The sequence below is a fragment of the Mastigoproctus giganteus genome, chromosome 12, assembly GCF_048544385.1.
Source record: "Mastigoproctus giganteus isolate SK-2022 chromosome 12, ASM4854438v1, whole genome shotgun sequence".
Classification (NCBI taxonomy): Eukaryota; Metazoa; Arthropoda; class Arachnida; order Uropygi; family Thelyphonidae; genus Mastigoproctus; species Mastigoproctus giganteus.
In genome coordinates, this window is record NC_143586.1 from 5,343,586 (window position 1) to 5,361,112 (window position 17,527).

The following is a 17,527-nucleotide window of genomic DNA, read 5'->3' on the forward strand; positions in this document are numbered from 1 at the left end:
TACGTATAACTCGGATTTCAATCGTTCCTCTCTATAAAGGATTACAGTACACCAACTTTCCAAGAAAGTATACTTCAAGCGAATATTTCAGTGGAAACTTATGTGACATTAGAAACACATTCAAACATTTAAGTAAAGTATTTCAAATTTGGTGAAAAATCCTAATTCACTAAACTATATGAGTGGCAGAAAACGCTGTTGTGAGCTATAAATTTGAAAGTGTTTCTGAATATCTTTTCTTTAATCCTCATTAGAACATGACTCATAAATAATCTCTCTCTCTTTCTCTCCCTCTGTAAATGCATAATTAAATCTATCAAATGCAACGACGTTTAAAATCAAAAGACACGATAAAATGGTAATAGTATTTAAGAAGTCGCGCAATGAAATGATCAGTTAACAAAAAACAAAGCATTCTGATAAATATCTTATAAGCCCTTACATCGGTGCCGCCTTTTGTAGACATGGACACAAAACTTATATTTCTAATCTTTCCAAAGCAGAGACAGCGAATCATCTTCAGAAATAAAAAATAACCATTATGACTTCTTTAAACTTCTAGTTGTCAACTCCGTGTTAACAGTCCAATTGACTATTAATAGTCAATGGGATGTTACCTTGAGCTATGAATGACCTAAGAGGTTTAAAATTCCTTACACTGCAGCTTAAAGAGAAAGAGAGAAAGTTAATTTCGCACATTTATGTAGTCATTACTTAGCAGATTACAAAGGCATGCACATAATCTGCATGAATACATAGGAATAATATTTTAGGCCATAGAATCCCAAGTAGCGAGCCTTAGCATCAATTGGTAGTGGCAGTAATGCATCCAGATTCGCATCTTCGTGGACTCATTTGAAAGAAGCGTAACCACATGCACATATGATGGGGGGACTAAGTTTCTGAATCTATATTCAAAACAATGGTCGCAATGTCAATAAGGAATTGCTTAATTATCGTTTATATCCTCAATAGCGAAGGTACATACACACTGGAACAAGGTTTAGAATCAAATTGCTAAACAGTTCTAATATACGATATAGGAAACCTTCGAACTTTATCATCTGTTCCTAAATACAATTTGAAGAGTAGTCACTTAGCTTTCAACCGAGTCCTTATTAGCTGTAATCGTGGTGGTAGTGCAGTAGAATGGCAATGCATGGTGAACGTACTGACATTGGTACTTTAATTGTGGGTGTTAAATGTCTTTTAATATTCCTGAGACTCTAATACAGAAGAAACCGAACCTTATACCTGTGCATGCAAGTAGTGTGAACTCCCTATAACCTTGTTTGTGTTGTTTACCCCTTTCCTTGTAGATACACCATCCTCTGTGCCAAAGCCGTCACCAAAGGATTTGTAGAAGCTCGGGCAGCCACAGAAAAGATTCTAAAAGCAATTAATATCGATACTAATGAGTATCGGTTTGGTGAAAATAAGGTACGATAAAATAGTTAACAATCGCTTTACCTTAAAAGTTTTATTTTTTGTCAAACTGCCATACAATTTAAATCCAGCTCTGGATTGCTTATTGATTATCTACCTATTTTTCTGTTAAACTCTTTCTGGATCTTATAAATAATAGTAGATATAATTTTATGAATATCTAAACACCAGATGATAACATTTCAAAACTGCTGCTTTGTAACAAAAAATGCACGCTTTGCATTATTGCTTATTATAAACAGCATTTTCGTATTTCAATTTAGCGACATCTGGTATGCAATAAGTAACTGACTTGAAGTTTCAAAAATTATAGCAATTTTAAATTAAAATTTCTATTGAAGAGAACTTTATAAGAAATTATTCTGGCAGACAAAAAAAATTAAGATGCTTAAAGGCGATCACTGTGCACATGTTCTATGCACGCTTAGGCTAAACTGGCTTTTCTTCAATGCCTTCTTTCACTCAAAGGACACTTCTATCTTCTTTTAACTGAGCTATGAAGTGACTGCAGCTTCTTCAAATCGACAGCTGTACTTATAATTGCCCTTCTCTCTGACTTCTTAATATCTGTTAAATGTTTCCCTCTGCCTTTTTGTTGTCTGTGCTTGCAAAAAGTAACTGTGTAAGCAAGCACATTGTGCTCAATGTTTTTATTTTCAGCCTGCTTCAATAACATTCGCTCTAAAGAAAGGTAAGTCGCATGCATTAACTAATAGGCGCATCACTGTCGCTTATTTGCTCAATAGGTTTTGGGAAATAATTACAGGTAAGTTTAATATTATAAACTAAAATAAATATATATAGTTTTATTTTGCATTTTTAATATTTTCAATCTGAGATTTTAGAAATATTTAAAAATATAGTTTAAAGTTTGAATACTTGAAGATTTTAATTTGAAAAATATTATTTTATGAAATTAAATATCTGTTTAATAATACATTGGAATAATGTATTGTAAAGCAATAAAGTCTGGATTATCGGAGGGGCCAGAACCCTCGGATATCTGAACGCATTAGGCCTAAATGGGAAAACAAATATAAATAAAGTATTTGCAAAAACCAATACTTAAATACAAAAACTGTTGTACAGTTATTTCATGAATATTATTTATTCATTACACTAGATTACAAAATGGAATATAAAAGGGATTGGCAATGATTAGTAACAGCTGAAAGCTGAAAGAATGACTACTTATCTTTTGACATGGATTGTATAAATTTCTTGAAAACAATTCCACTTTCCAAAATAAATTACTTTTTTTTCATAAAAGATACAAACACACTCATCCTAGTTTTGTGCGCTGATTTATGATTTCAAACATGTTCTCAGTTTTATTCTAGTACGTGCAGTTTTTGTAATATGACTGCTGATAATATCAGAACAAGTTAAGACAATTTCATTAAAAAAACGAATGAAACTAGTTAAAATTACATTTTTATATTAATACTTTTACAGTTTAAACCAAATACACTTCACACACCACACCAGTTAAATTAGTATAGTACACTATTGTAAAAAATGTGTACAATTTTTAAAATGTGCGGATGATTTCCTTTTGTATACTTTGGTCCATTCCAGAAGTAGTTAGCCATTTTCCATTGACTTAATGTCTTAATGGAACCTTTCACACTGCTCTTTATTAACCGTGCCAAGGTTTTCGTGGAAAAAATATAAATGCGAATGCAAGAAATGAAGTGCGACATACGACCTCTTATTTCTTTATATGCATCGAACAGTTTCTGAACTAGATCTTTCTATGCGAAAGATCTGTGGCTATCCAAAAAGTTTCCATAAAGCAATTTGAAAGCCTGCCGTGCTTTTATTTCTTAATATATTGAGGCATGTTTCAAAGCATTCATCCTGCAGAAGCTTTCAGATTTGGTGCCCCCATAAAATTTGAGGGTATAAAAACTTGGGCTTCTTTCACGAATGGGGATGGATTGCTTATGCAAGAGGAACACCTTTCAAACTTGCTGTGAGGCGCCATTTCATAGATACTCTTAACAATACCCTAAAAACTCCATTGATATCATGGCATTAGCAGGGCAAACCGTTTTCTCTAAGATATTTGACTAAAACATGATTTATTTTCAATTGTCACTTTGACGTTCTTCTTAATCTCGAGGCAAGAAGTGCGGCTTTATCTTTGGAGAAAGCTAGATCTCTGAGTTTGTTCAAGTCATCTTGGGTGAGCAGCAACGGCTCCACTCTCTCTCTTTGGAGTATTGGTGAAATTCCGCGAATTGTACTTTCATCGCATTCCATTTCATTTTCTAAAGAAGCTGATCCATACTATGGAGGTACCAGAATTGACATGCTGTCATTGTGAGGGATCGGTCTCATCATTCATTCCAGTTGCGAATAAATAATCTTGTGCTTATTCTTCTCTATGAATCCAGTTATTCACATTGCAAAAGTAAAAATCACTATCGTGACCTTTTGCCTCACTCCTTATCATGATGATTATGGCAAATTTCATCGACTTTTTCCTTTTTCAGTCACGTGATCCGTTCGAACGAGCGGCGCAAATAACACGTGGTACCCACACTTTATTCTGGTCGCATAGTGGACAAAAAAAACTGTCATATTAAGGCCACCCAAGAACCATGTCTTCTGTCCATGTGCAACATGCCCATAAATTGCATGCATGTTCGCTGGACGATTTTCTTGTTCTTCTGGAAGAACCACCCGGTTTTCCGGGAGAAAAAACCTTGTCCACGCTTGTGACAGACTAAAACTCAGCCCATAAAAGTTCGTCGCGTAATTGACGGGATTTGAACATGGACCTTTTCCACTCGGTGTGGGGTTATAATCACGTCATTATGAATAGTGATTATGATCACTAGTCCTGTAGGCTACCTAAGCCGACTTGGATAGGTTAGAGGACTAGCCTTGCTGGTCCTCTAATAAAAACTTTCTTATTTATCGTGTAAGCGGTCCCGACCAAAACATGGCAACTCCGTTGTGATTCAGTTAGGAAAAGAGGGACGCACATAACTGGATCTGTTGGGGTGATTTTTACACTTTCAAAGCGTGACGTGTTTCAGTAATTCACCGGATCTCACATGAAACAATTTATAATTAAATTCTGAAATAACAAGAATATAGATACATTCAAACAAATGAATATATATATATGAACAACAATACTTACTTATATTCATATAAATAAATAAATATTCTGTTTATACTCCGGGACGACCAAACGGTCAGAGGAGTTCGCAAGATAGAACCCCGGTCACTCAAGGCACGTGTACTTATGCACCCACGCGCCTGACCACTAGGCTACGGCGGCCTTTTAGAGTGGCTGAATAGGTTAGTGAGTTAAAAACCATCACCATGTTGATGGTTATGTCTATAAATCACAAAAACTAGACGGGCTAGAGGAAATACCGAAAACACATTTTGAATCAGCGCCCAAACATTTATCTATTCTACATATACTTCTTCGATGAAAAATAATTTGACCTGTGTTATTAGAGCTGCTGCAAGATGTTCCCATTGGGCATTTTTCGCTAACATTTCTTCCGTTTTCGCTATCGCAAATTCCGGTATGCGATAGGTAGACCCATCTATTTTCTAGAAAATCGAACCATCTTCCATATGATGAAAATTCACCAAGGATTTTCTTCTTTGACGTAGCCGGATTTCCTGAAAGAGTGTTTTGAAATTTCTGTTACCTAATCAAGACCTATGATGCACATATCTTTTATTTCATCTTTAAAAATGTCAGATTAAGTAAGTTCATTTTCTACGGATAATTCAAAAGCTCTCAACTTTGTTAACCTCTAAAGCAGCTACGTTTTTCGCGCGCGCACACACACACACTGGTGCTGCACGTTTTTTCTTAATTAATTGCAATTTTGGTCAAAGGTGAAGCTTTCATTTTAATCATTAGATATTAAGTTGCTGTCTGCAATATCCCTTGCATTCGTTTCCTATTAATAAATACAAAATATTATTTGGAGGCATGAATTTATTCAGCCCATAATCGCCTCGAAAATCCCGCCTAAGTTCTAAAGAGCCGCATCTGGGTCACAAGTCAAGGTGAGCTGGATGCAGCTTTTAAAACTCCTAATTTAAGCAACACACAATGATCATCTGGGTAGACTGTACCTAGATCCGCCAGTGTCTCTGGTAATCCAGACTATGCTATTAACAATACTTTGTTTTATTAGATACACTAACAGACTGATAACTTATCGAAGAAACAGCAGCCTGAAGTGAGAAAACAAACGGACAAGTGAAAGAGATTAAGTTTTTATAGAGGTACTCAATTTACTAAAATATGCAGAATTCGGAAGGGAATTGTTCCACCATTCCATCGAAATTCATCTTTGGGACTACGATCATTAGCTTTATACCTAATATAAGATAAAAAAGAGGATATTCTGGTAGAACTATATAAGATTAATGCACATTCACGAGCTGTATCAACCAATGAATTAATACAAGGCTAAATGCATCCATGAGATTTGGCGAAGTCCGTATTAAAATCAAAATATTTGGAAGTTAATTATAAAATTCAAGGCAGGCTATGCAACTGTCTTGGATGACCTACTCTAAGCATGGAACAGAAGTACAGAGTTATCAAGTTTTCACTGCATGCAACTCCAGCAGCGCAAGAGTTTCCCGGATAAATAACGCCAGGACTCCAGGAGCTTCTCTACCAGGTCCCACTTAGTTCAGGAATTTCACACTGAAGAACAAAATTAGAACATCGAAATTATTTTTTTGTGATTGGAAATGGGTGGACAATGAGCAACAACCTTGTACAGATGTATTATTCATTGCTGGCAATGCATGATATTTCTGTGAATATTACATACCAGAGAACAGTTTAAATTTTTATTTAGCGAATCATATATATACGTACAGAGACCATAGAGAACTTATATTCTTTTAAAAATTTCTGAATAAACACTGACATTCTAAAAATTAATGTATTCGGAAAATACTGAATATACAGTATTAAATCTGAATATACAGTATGATATGAAATCATTGGTAGAAAATAAAATATTTTCCAATCAGTATAAACAATAACTGTCAAAATTTAAAAATTCAGAAAATAATGTACAAGAGAATAACATAACAATCATGATGTGTAAATAAGATAATGATCTGAATTACCAGATAAAAAGTAGCAAAGCAATTAAGACTGTTTTAAAAATACCTTCCTAAGCGTTCCTACCCGTAGTAGTTTTGGGAAGATCTTAAGGAGTTTTTCCGACTCAGTTCCCTTGTGGTTAATAAAGTGGATAGCGTAACTGCTCTCTCACGCCGTGTGGAAATTGGGATAGACTCCTTCCGCCGGTTAGTCTTGTTAATAGCCTTGGTGAACGAGAAAGAGTCCATTGGAAAAATATGCCTATTAAGATGGTAAGAAATTTTACAAGTTTTCTTCACCTGTTGCCGAGCGAGATTATGGTTGCACAGTTTCCCATTCAAAAATTTTAGGTTTTCATCTCACAATCATAGAATATACACAATTTATAGAAACTATATACTGAAACTTCAAGGTTAGTTGCCTCGTCACAAATTCTAAACAACAGCTCCGACTCAAAGGAACGAAGTCCTTGATTGGTTCGAAAGAATTCAATTCCTTAATTGGTTGAATCCAACTAATTAAGTGGTTGAAAAGGACCAAAGATTTTTTAAGGACTTCGTCCATTCACCAAGAGATACAGGTTGAAGGTTACTAGTAACTTTCGAGGTTGAATATCGTTTGACTGTGAATTATATGATACAATATCACAAGAGATTCCTCTAGCATTGCTCATTCTAATTCAAAACGTGAAGGTGACTGATTCTCATCGTTCAAAACTGTTTCAATCAAACTATTTTATTAACATCCTCAAGTTGAGTGATAATCAAGTGATCCTCAAGTTGTTGAATGAGCACCAGAGAAGCAACGCATATTCGAGTATAGGTCGTGCTTCAGGTAATGTCTTAGATGTTTTGCTGCTGTGTTAAACCTATTTTTAACAGAATTTTGAGGCAGTTCTTTCAAGAGGTTTCGTGTGAAATGTCATGCCAGATTACTCTGAAAAACATTCCTGATAATTCTGCTGAGAAACGCGGATTATAACAACATTTTTAATGTATTTGACACTTTTTATTGGGGGAAGGCTGTTTATTTGGACTGTCCTGTGAATATTCACTGACATTTTCAAAAGTGGAGCACAATGTAAGATGTTAAGAAGATAGTAGTTCTGCAAGGTTTAATTATATCATCTTGTGATATTTCAGAACTTGTCGGCTAGGAAGTGCCGAACTATTGAACCATCATCGTTGATTTTTTTTTTAACCTCAGGGGCTCACATCTGGTGAGTATGGGTTTGGCACACCTAGGGTCCTGACCTGGATATCTTCATTCTTCTCTTTCTTGGTGATTCCCTTCTCTCTCTCTCTCTCTCTCTCTCTCTCTCTCTCTCTCTCTCTCTCTCTCTCTCAGGGTAATTCAGAATTTTTTTTTTTTGCCTGGTGTAGCATAAGCCTCAGGCTTCCTTGCACCATAAAGCTAATAATAATAATAATATCACTGATGGTTAACTGGAAAAGCAAATGATCTAAGGACTGCCTTGAAAGTACTGTTTATTTTACATTCAGATGAAACTTTAAAATGAATTTCTGCAATAAAAGTTTTGATGACGCACTAAAGTTTCACAACAGAATATCTCTGAATGCAAAAATATGATTTTGGTTGAAGAGATAAGGATTCGTCTTGTAGTTTTGATGGGTTTAGAGACTATGATGCGGATCAATATGCACTGCATTGCAACAACATAAATTTTATAATACTGTTATAGCACTTATAATCTAAACACAGAATTCAGTAACATCTTGACGAATTTATTTTTCAGATTTTAAACTGAATAAACGAATAAAAGACAAATAAAGTAGGCGCACAATTGGATAATCGCATTTATGCGATTATCAGACTGTGCGTTTCACATTATTTTTAAGTCATGATGGGTAAGGAGCAACCAAAATATTTTCTGTATCAATTTTGTATATTCTATCCTTAGCCGTAAGGCCATCGTGAGCTTGCCTCTGTATCGTCCTTGCCAATATAATGAACATTTATTTATTCTTATTGTGATAATTGAGATCGTCTTCCTATAGGTAGTGTTGCTGCTGCACTCGTCAAACATGGTTGTCTCCATAAATATCCGTTAGAAGCACAGCGCTGTTATTGAAGTATTAGTGAACGAGAAAGAGTCTATTGGAAACGTCCATAAGCGACTACAGGTGTATGAGGATTACGTTGTCGAGTGAGGTAATTTCCTGCAGGGTCAAGTAGATTGACATTCGGATACGTCGACTTGTGCAACTGCCCTCGTATGCTCCTTCCATGAGTGTATCTGTCAAACAGGGACGCCTCATTCTTCTAAGAGAGGCAGCTGTGTTTGACGGTTGCTAAAGCAACACCACCTGTGGAAAGACGATGTCATTAGCATAATAAGAGGCAGAGAAGATGTCTACTCAAGAATGAATATAACTTTGTAAAAAAAATGTTGGGGGGCATTACTTTTTGAGGGAGTCTCATATAAGATTAAGACTGGCATTCAGATAGCCCATAGCATAATGTTTCTACAATGCAATTCTTTTAATTGGCTTTTGACTTTGACTTGTTTTATCATTCCAGTATTTTGGAGTAGTATTCTGACATACTGTCTTGAAAAATAAGTTGAAAGCAACGAAAGGATCCGAAATTAATTCTTTCTTTAAATAATTCTGGCATCACTCTAAAGCTGTTGGACATTCCCAGGTATTTTTTCTGATTCAAATTCAGAGCCAGACATCACAAGAAATAGAAGGCATCGATAAAATTATAAGTAATATTAAATAACTATTCCTTTCATACGTATGCCTTCAATTCTAATGGGTTCTCTCGGTCCAAAACAGGTTAGTAAAATTAAATTATTTTTTGCCTGAAAACATTAAAAATCTACCTTAATAAAATATTAACTTAAGAGGACCTTAACTATTTCAAATATTTCTAACTAACCTAATTCAAAATATAACTCTAAACTACTGTTTCTACACAAATGCAGGTATTTTTCCGAGCTGGAGTTTTAGGTCGTCTTGAAGAAATGCGTGATGAGAGACTAGGGAAAATTATTACTTGGCTTCAGTCATGGATCAGGTGGTATCAATGTAAGAAGCAGTTCAAGAAGCTTCAAGAACAAAGGTATGGCTTATTTGTCTTAACGCACTAATCTAGCTGTTATTCAGTATGAAAGTCAAATTTATAAAATTCATGACCACCGTATAGGCAATGAGTGTCGTTCAACCTTTTTTCTGCCTCACAATCCTTTTACAAATCCAAATTTTCCACGAAACCCATCTTTAAAAAAATAGTAGCATATATCCACAAATGTAATATTTAAAAAAATTAATATTAAAGAAATACAAATTGAAAACCACTGATCTAAATCAAGAAAATTAGAAGTTGTCCTCACCCATCAACAGAACTGCCAGTTAGTTTACGCTGAGTGGCCACTTTATTTACACTTCCCCGTTTTATGAAATGGGATGCTTCTTCAGTAACATCATCTGTGCAGACAATGCAGTATAAGGCAGGTACGTAAAGATGTTGTAGATGCGCAACTCAGTGCGAAAATGGGGCAATACAAAAAAAAAATTTAAATGACTCAATGTGGCTTGATAATCGGTGCCAGACCCGCCGGAATGAGCAATTCGGAAACTGCAACCCTGCTGGAGCTTTTAGATACATTCGAGATAAGACTATGTCAAATGTATCGAGATTGGTCCAATTACCAAATAACATTCAGCCAACAGTGATCCTGTAGCCGGAAAGAGCTCACTGATGCTAGAGGCCAGTAGACGCTGACAAGGCCTGTGCAGGGTAGCAGAAAGGCTGCAGTCAATCAAATAACAACCCAATGCTAACCAAACATTTCATAATGCACAATTCGTCGTATATTTCAAGGATGGAGTATCGCAGCTGACAACGGAACCGGGTTCTGCTCCTGATAGCAAAAAATAAGAAGCTACGGTTGCAGTAAGTTCAGAAACGCCAACAGCGGGCAGTGGAAAATGGGAAAGCGTTGCCTGGTCTGAGGAATTCCAGTTCCTGCTGTTTCACACTGATGGGAGGATCAAAATATGGTGAAAATAGAATGAGTCCTTGATGGATCCATTCTGCCATATGTGAACAACTTCAGATCAGACTGGTGATGAAGGTGTAATAGTGTGAGGAGTATTTTCGTGGTGCACATTGGTCCCTCTGATACCAGAGGAACAACGTTTGGATGTCACAGGTTATCTGAATTGTTTCGAGCAGGCAAATTTCTTCATGACTGCAGTGTATCCATCCTTAAATGGTTCTTACAGCAGGATAATGCGCTATGTCATGAAGCCAGAACTGTACCTAAATGCTTCCAGGAACATGATTGTGAATTCAACTTACTGCAGTGGCCACCCCAGTCAACAGATCTCCATCCAGTTGAGCATCTGTGAGACAAGGTGGAGCGAGCTCGTTGGAACACAATACGCAACCATCTAGTTGCAAAAACTGTGGAAAATTGAGTAAACATAGACTAGAATCCCAATGAAACAATTTCGGCACCTGGTTCAATCCATGCGACGACGAACCAGGCTTCTGAGGACTGGGGGTTATCTTCTCGCTGTTAAGTAAGTGTACCTAATAGTGTGACTCTCAGTGTATAGTTAAGTTTACTGAAGTAGCAACATAAGACAGTTGAGGTGGGTGGATTGAGCTGCACTATTTCGGGTGCAGATCAAGGCAACCAAGGTTGTGAAGAGCTCTTGTATATATCCTGTCTGAAAATTACATTAGTTTATTATTATCAGTTAACCCGATTTACAGAATCTCTGGAAGTTTTCCGAACTTTCGATGGAATAATGAAATCGAACTTTACAAAAAGCCCTTAGAGATTACTCTCACAAGGATTTTAAATACTTTATAACAAGACTATATAAAAAAATTCTAGTTTAATTAATTTCATCACAATCCCCAGTCAATCATTCCTTCTCTCAACAAAGTCAGAAAAGTGACAGCCATGATAACTGATCATGTAATTCAGTGTTTCAGATGAGACGAACAGAAAACAATCAGCCCAGAAGCACCGGGTTTGGACCACTGGAGGAAATTAAGACATTTAAGTGCTCTGAATTTGTATTCATCGACCAATTGCTGAAAGTAAAAGGATCATTTTACAGTGTACGGTATATAGAATCTGCAGATTTTATATACTCCCTTAACGGATAAAACAGTGTATAATTAAATAAACTATTTTTGGTTTGCTAATTTTTATAATTCATACACCGTAAAATCAATTAATTTATTCTGAATAATTTAACCATTTATTTATATTTTCGCTATAACAAATTTTAAATAAAAAGTTGTCAAATAACCGAAACTATATTTATAAAGAAAACATATTTTTTTCTTTTGGCATTTGATCAAAATTTTATTTCTTTTTTTTTCTCTTACAGAATTGCCCTCCTGGTTATTCAGAGGAACCTCAGAAAATTCCTTACACTCAGGAATTGGCTATGGTGGAAACTATATTCCAAGGTAAGTGGAATGTTTTCGGTGTTAGGAGTTTTCGGGTCTATATAAATAAAATAACAATAATTTAGTGGTAAAAAAGCATTAATGAAGTAAGAAAACTAAATTATGTAAAGGTCGACATGAAATGAAATTTTCTGTCCCTATCAAAATTTCAGGTCAAGCCCCTTCTTAGCATTGCTAGGGTGGAGGACGAGCTAAGGGCTCTAGAAGAGAAATTAAAGAAGGAACACGAAGCATTCGAGAAGGAAGAAAAATTAAGGAAAGAACTAGAAGTGCAGAACGTCAAACTACTACAAGACAAGAATGATTTGTTCCTACAGTTAGAAGCTGAGCGAGGTGGTGCCGGTGATCTCGAAGAGAGGTTAAACAGGGCACTATCGCAGCGGGCTGACCTCGAAAGTCAACTACAGGTAAGAATAAATTTTAATACTACAAAACTCAACAGTGTTTTGGGTTATTCTGATAAGCCTTCAAAGAATTGAAACATGAACTGAGTCTACCAAGAAAAGAAGACCTTTTTTAAGATGTTTCGTTTCGTATTTAACAGGATCTCCAAGACAGGTTCAATCATGAGGAAGACGCTCATAACACTTTGGCACAACTAAGAAAGAAGCTGGAAGGCGAAGTAAGCAGTCTCAAAAAGGACGTTGAAGACCTAGAACTGGCCATGCAGAAGGTGAGTTGAACTCTGAGCATAACTGACAATGAATAAAGGTTAAATAATATTAGAAAATTTAAATATAGATAAATTAAGTAATTTAATTTTAAACAAAATATACTAAATTAGGTCAATATATTTAATTTGGAATAAAACTTAATTATAATAAATACAACAGTGCCGAATTTTAGCTTGGGGATGGCGAGGCCACTGGGTGGTGACGTGGGGCTAAACTGAATTTCATTTGTCAACTTTCATTAAATAAACGCAGCAAATATAGAGATTTGTCCACCGCATGCATGCATATAATGGTAAGTAGGTAGCGATACAATATTGCGTATCACCTTTACACTAACAGGACGGTAGCTCATTACCACCAATTGCATAAGAAAGAATATGCCTGCTTTAAGTACTGCATGAGTCCGCTGAATCCAGTTGTAATAAATTCATATGCTATTGTCATAATTGGAGTAAAGATTACAATGGTAATGGTTCTTGCATTATTTTACTTTACAGGCGGAACAAGATAAAGCCACAAAGGACCACCAGATTAGGAATCTTAATGATGAGATCGCTCATCAAGATGAACTAATCAACAAACTCAACAAAGAAAAGAAGCACATGCAAGAAATTAACCAGGTAAGCATAAATATTCTGATCTCTTTTTGTTTACTGCCACAGACAACTTTCATTGGTTACTCTCACGAATTTTGTAAACAGCTTGTAAAGTTGATGCATCTTGAAGTTATATTTTATTTACTTTTTAAGTATTTATATACTTTATTTGTGTAATAATATCCAAATAAGATAATATAAGTATATAATATGTATGTTGAGACATTTTCTTATTTTGTTCAGAAAACATCAGAAGACTTACAAGCAACGGAAGACAAAGTAAACCACTTGAACAAAGTAAAACTAAAGTTGGAACAAACATTGGACGAGGTAAGTCATATTTTTGAATAAACTTTCCTTTTCTTGCATACCTTTCAGCTGGACATTATTATTCTAAAAGAATTTACTCTGTATTTATCGATAAAATTACCTAAAACAAGGAGTACTAATGTACAGTTGCTAATGCTCCTAAAAACCAAATAACAAACAACAAACAAACTAATGTACAAATTAAAGTTTATGATGCTTATGAAAACTCCTGCATAGCTGGAGTCGTCCAGGACGAAAACGTCCTGCATTGCTCGCTTGAAAGTTACTTCTACTACACATGTTACGTTTTCGACAGAAGAAATGCCGACCGGGCTAGCCGAGTGGGTAAAGTACCTGCCCGGCAACCCAAAGGTCGCGGGTTCGATTCCCGCCTCGGGCTTGGATCACTGTACTGCAAAAACCTTTGGAGGTGCAATATGGCCACAGAAGCCGATGCGCCAACAACTACCAAATCAAAAAAAAAAAAAAAAAAAAAAAAGACAGAAGAAATTAGGTTGGAGACTTTTTAATACTTAACACTTTTAAATACTTTAAAAGAATCTTCACAATTCAATAAGTGGAAGACCGCCAGTGTACAAGAACTTTCTGCTTTTGAAGTTGCAAACATTAAATTGGCTTAAATCATGTTAGCAGATTTCCCAGTTCTGCGTCACTCAAGAACCGGGATACTATGACACAAATCCATTTAATGTTATTTGCATACCTGTTGTGCTACTGACTCAGAACTTTTTTTCTTGAAAAATAATGCCATTTTCGCTATAACGAATGGATTATCAATTTAGCAATTCACCTTCCGCAGATGAAGTTTAAATTATTCTTTAATAGATTATTTCTCTCCACATATATGCACTATTTTGCCAAAAGTAGCGGGATAGATACCCCTGGGATTTGGGGAAAATGAACCATACCATTCACATGTCAAGGATAGGAATAAAAGCAGCTATTTTGACTCTAGAAATGAACAGATCAACTAAACATAGCAGGTAGGTCGAGGCACTTAGCTTAGCGACTTGACCTCCATTGGGGAGTCATCATAGGATGTTATATTAGCAATAAATGTGTTGTGCCATCACAGCTAAACTCAAAACCCCAGATCAACAGTATTTACGTAATCACAAAATTGAAACTGCAGCCAGGAAACGTTCCAGCAGATTGTGGAAATTTACAAAGAGAATCGAGGTTCAGAAAGGCCACAGAAAGTGATATTACTATAATGACGATAAGTAGGGCTCTGCATATATCACATCTTACGGAAAGGTGTCTCGTGTTTGAGCTGGGACCATTGGTTGGCGTTCCTGAAAAAATGAATGCCGTGCGGTACATTGATATTCTGAACAATTCCACTCTTCCTACATTGCGAAGGTGGGATGGAGCTTTGCCGTTTTAGCATGATAATGCAATCATGTCATACTGCACAGCCTGTGGCGACTTTGGTGTGCAATAGCTTCATTAGCATATCTAGGGCCTTAACCTTAACTCTGTCGAGGACCTTTGAGATAAACTGGAACGTCGGCCTTTTGGCCAAGTCAATATGTTCGCAATCAGCAGTAAATTCCCGTTGTGTTGAAGGAAGATTGGTCCAGAAAAACCACCTTTCTGTCATCAACCATACCGTCCTCCGTCATTGTATGATGGTTTCACCACTTCTCACTCGTTTAAAGACGTCTAGGTTCGAGTCTCTTGTTCAATCGAGGCTGCAATTAGCCGATCTCAGGTTTTTCAGCTTGCACCATGTATAAATCGGCCCGTGAACATACACACACATCTACACGCATATGGATATTAAACGATTATTATTAAATATAAAAAGATGATAAACATTAAACTGATTCATGGATTTCCCATACACTGGAAGCTAAAGTGATGACACTGATTTATGCAAAAAATACAATGAAATGTGCTCGATTAATTATACTCACCTGTATATGTAAATTTTATTACCTTATAGCTAGAAGATAACCTCGAAAGGGAAAAGAAACTCAGAGCAGATCTCGAAAAGGCAAAACGAAAGGTTGAAGGCGACCTTAAGTTGGCACAGGAGGCAGTATCAGATCTAGAAAAAAGCAAAAAGGAACTTGAGGCAGTCATCCAAAGGTATATCGAATTTTATCACGCTCTTAGATGCACCTGAAAATTAAGCTATTATAACAGTTGTATCAACAATCTGATCAACGGTCATCAGTATATTTAATTAGTACTGACAACCATCTATCGAGTGGCCACTCATGTGGCAATGTGACGTCTGTGCTCTTAAAATAGGGGGGGGGGGTCACATATCAGCTTTTATAACAGACGCGAGAATTTCTCTATAAACGGCAACTGTTCGTATATAAAAAAACCTAATAAAATAATATAATCATCCATCCTTAACAAATCATTTCGAAATGAGAGAGTGCATTATATTTTGGATTACCAATTCTGCTTACTGATTTCAAATTAAAATTGAGATTTATTTGTAAAGATTGACTGCATGAAGTGTTTAATATTTCTTAGTATTTAAATACTTTAAGGAGCTAAAACTGTAGCTGGTTTGTTTCTGTTCGTACAGGAAAGATAAAGAAATGGCCAGCCTTGCAGCAAAGTTGGAAGATGAACAAAGCCTTGTCGCGAAACTACAGAAACAGATTAAAGAACTTCAAGTAAGTCAAATGGCACACACATACACGCGCACCCAGTTAAAATAACTTAATTTAATCAGTTACATCTGTGCTATAGCTAAGTCAAAAAGAATTGTAAATCTAATCTCTCGTAAAATAACTTTGATAAATGGCCAGTAAAATTCATTTGCTTTCCTTTTTTTAACTGAGGTAGAAGGGAAGAAATTTTCGTATGACCAAGCACTACTATAGAAATGAGTCTGGGACCAAGGACCAATATTAGGTTAACTATCATGGTTACTTGATATTTACAAAAATGTCGGTTTTGCCTCAAATCGGTTGGATTAAGAACCCTGGATTGGATAACTGTTCCAGTCGGTTCTCGTCTCCCATTTCTTTCTTTGAGATCCGTACACAGTTTTATTCAGTGACTGCGGGCAGTATTTTGTTCGAGGTAATTTCATAATTCTGAATAAAACCGCAAGTTAAAAACCCGAAATGTAAACTCAGTTTGTTAACTTTTGAGTTATGGGCACAAATTACTGAATATTTGTATACTGAAATAAAGTATCCAAAATAATCAAGTTGGTGAATAAGATTTACTTTGTAAACACGTTTCTGAGAAGTTACCGTGGACAGCTTACCATGAATCAAATAACAAATTTTCTCCCATAATGCTCTTTAGATGTAAAACATTCGATTTGTCAGTGAATTTATTTTCTTTCAATAAATAAAAGCAAAACGGGCCTTTCTGGTAACTAAACGAAGGCTGTACTGAGATTAATACAAGGATAGACTAACTTTTTCCTAAATACGATTCTTTTTACTGAAAATTCCGTAAATTAAAAGTTTTAATTAATAACTTTTAATCTTATAATTCAAGCAAGAAATAATTCAATTACATAAATTAAATTCTCTAAGACATTTAATCCATATTCAAACATAAATGAATTTTAATTTCTAATTAAATTTTACATTTTAACTGGATATGTATTAATAATCTTTCCTTTTGACTACTATCAGGCGAGGATAGAAGAACTAGAAGAAGAATTAGAAGCAGAAAGACAAGCCAGGGCAAAGGTAAGAAACATGCATGTGTATAGTCTTCACTAGATATCTGATGTAATGTTCTTAAATTAAAACATATACACTGCTCAACAAAATTAACAGAACAAAATGATTTTCATGAATAGCTTATTGTGAACAGTGTTGCCCCAAGGCGAATATTTGATATAATAGGCATACGGGTTGGACCTTATCACTTCATTCCCGTTTTTGGGTTGCTCAGTGGGATAGCCACATCTCCAGTACTGA

The 17,527-nt window shown here is 35.7% G+C and overlaps 1 protein-coding gene across 9 annotated transcripts in view; it reads left to right on the top strand.

The window, feature by feature from the left end:
- The window catches only part of LOC150076647 (myosin heavy chain, muscle-like), a 138,992-nt gene that overhangs the window by 91,514 nt on the left and 29,951 nt on the right, over nt 1-17,527 (top strand). For 8 of the 9 annotated variants that reach the window (XM_090386358.1, XM_090386356.1, XM_090386357.1 and 5 more), the window contains exons 20-28: nt 9,507-9,643; nt 11,935-12,016; nt 12,169-12,423; nt 12,561-12,689; nt 13,188-13,310; nt 13,530-13,616; nt 15,565-15,710; nt 16,165-16,255; nt 17,237-17,293. In XM_090386358.1, the coding sequence (XP_090242484.1) occupies nt 9,507-9,643; nt 11,935-12,016; nt 12,169-12,423; nt 12,561-12,689; nt 13,188-13,310; nt 13,530-13,616; nt 15,565-15,710; nt 16,165-16,255; nt 17,237-17,293 (1,107 nt within the window). Of the gene's footprint in view, nt 1-1,319; nt 1,441-9,506; nt 9,644-11,934; nt 12,017-12,168; nt 12,424-12,560; nt 12,690-13,187; nt 13,311-13,529; nt 13,617-15,564; nt 15,711-16,164; nt 16,256-17,236; nt 17,294-17,527 lie in introns of all 9 variants that reach the window. The other variant, XM_090386352.1, reaches the window with a different exon arrangement.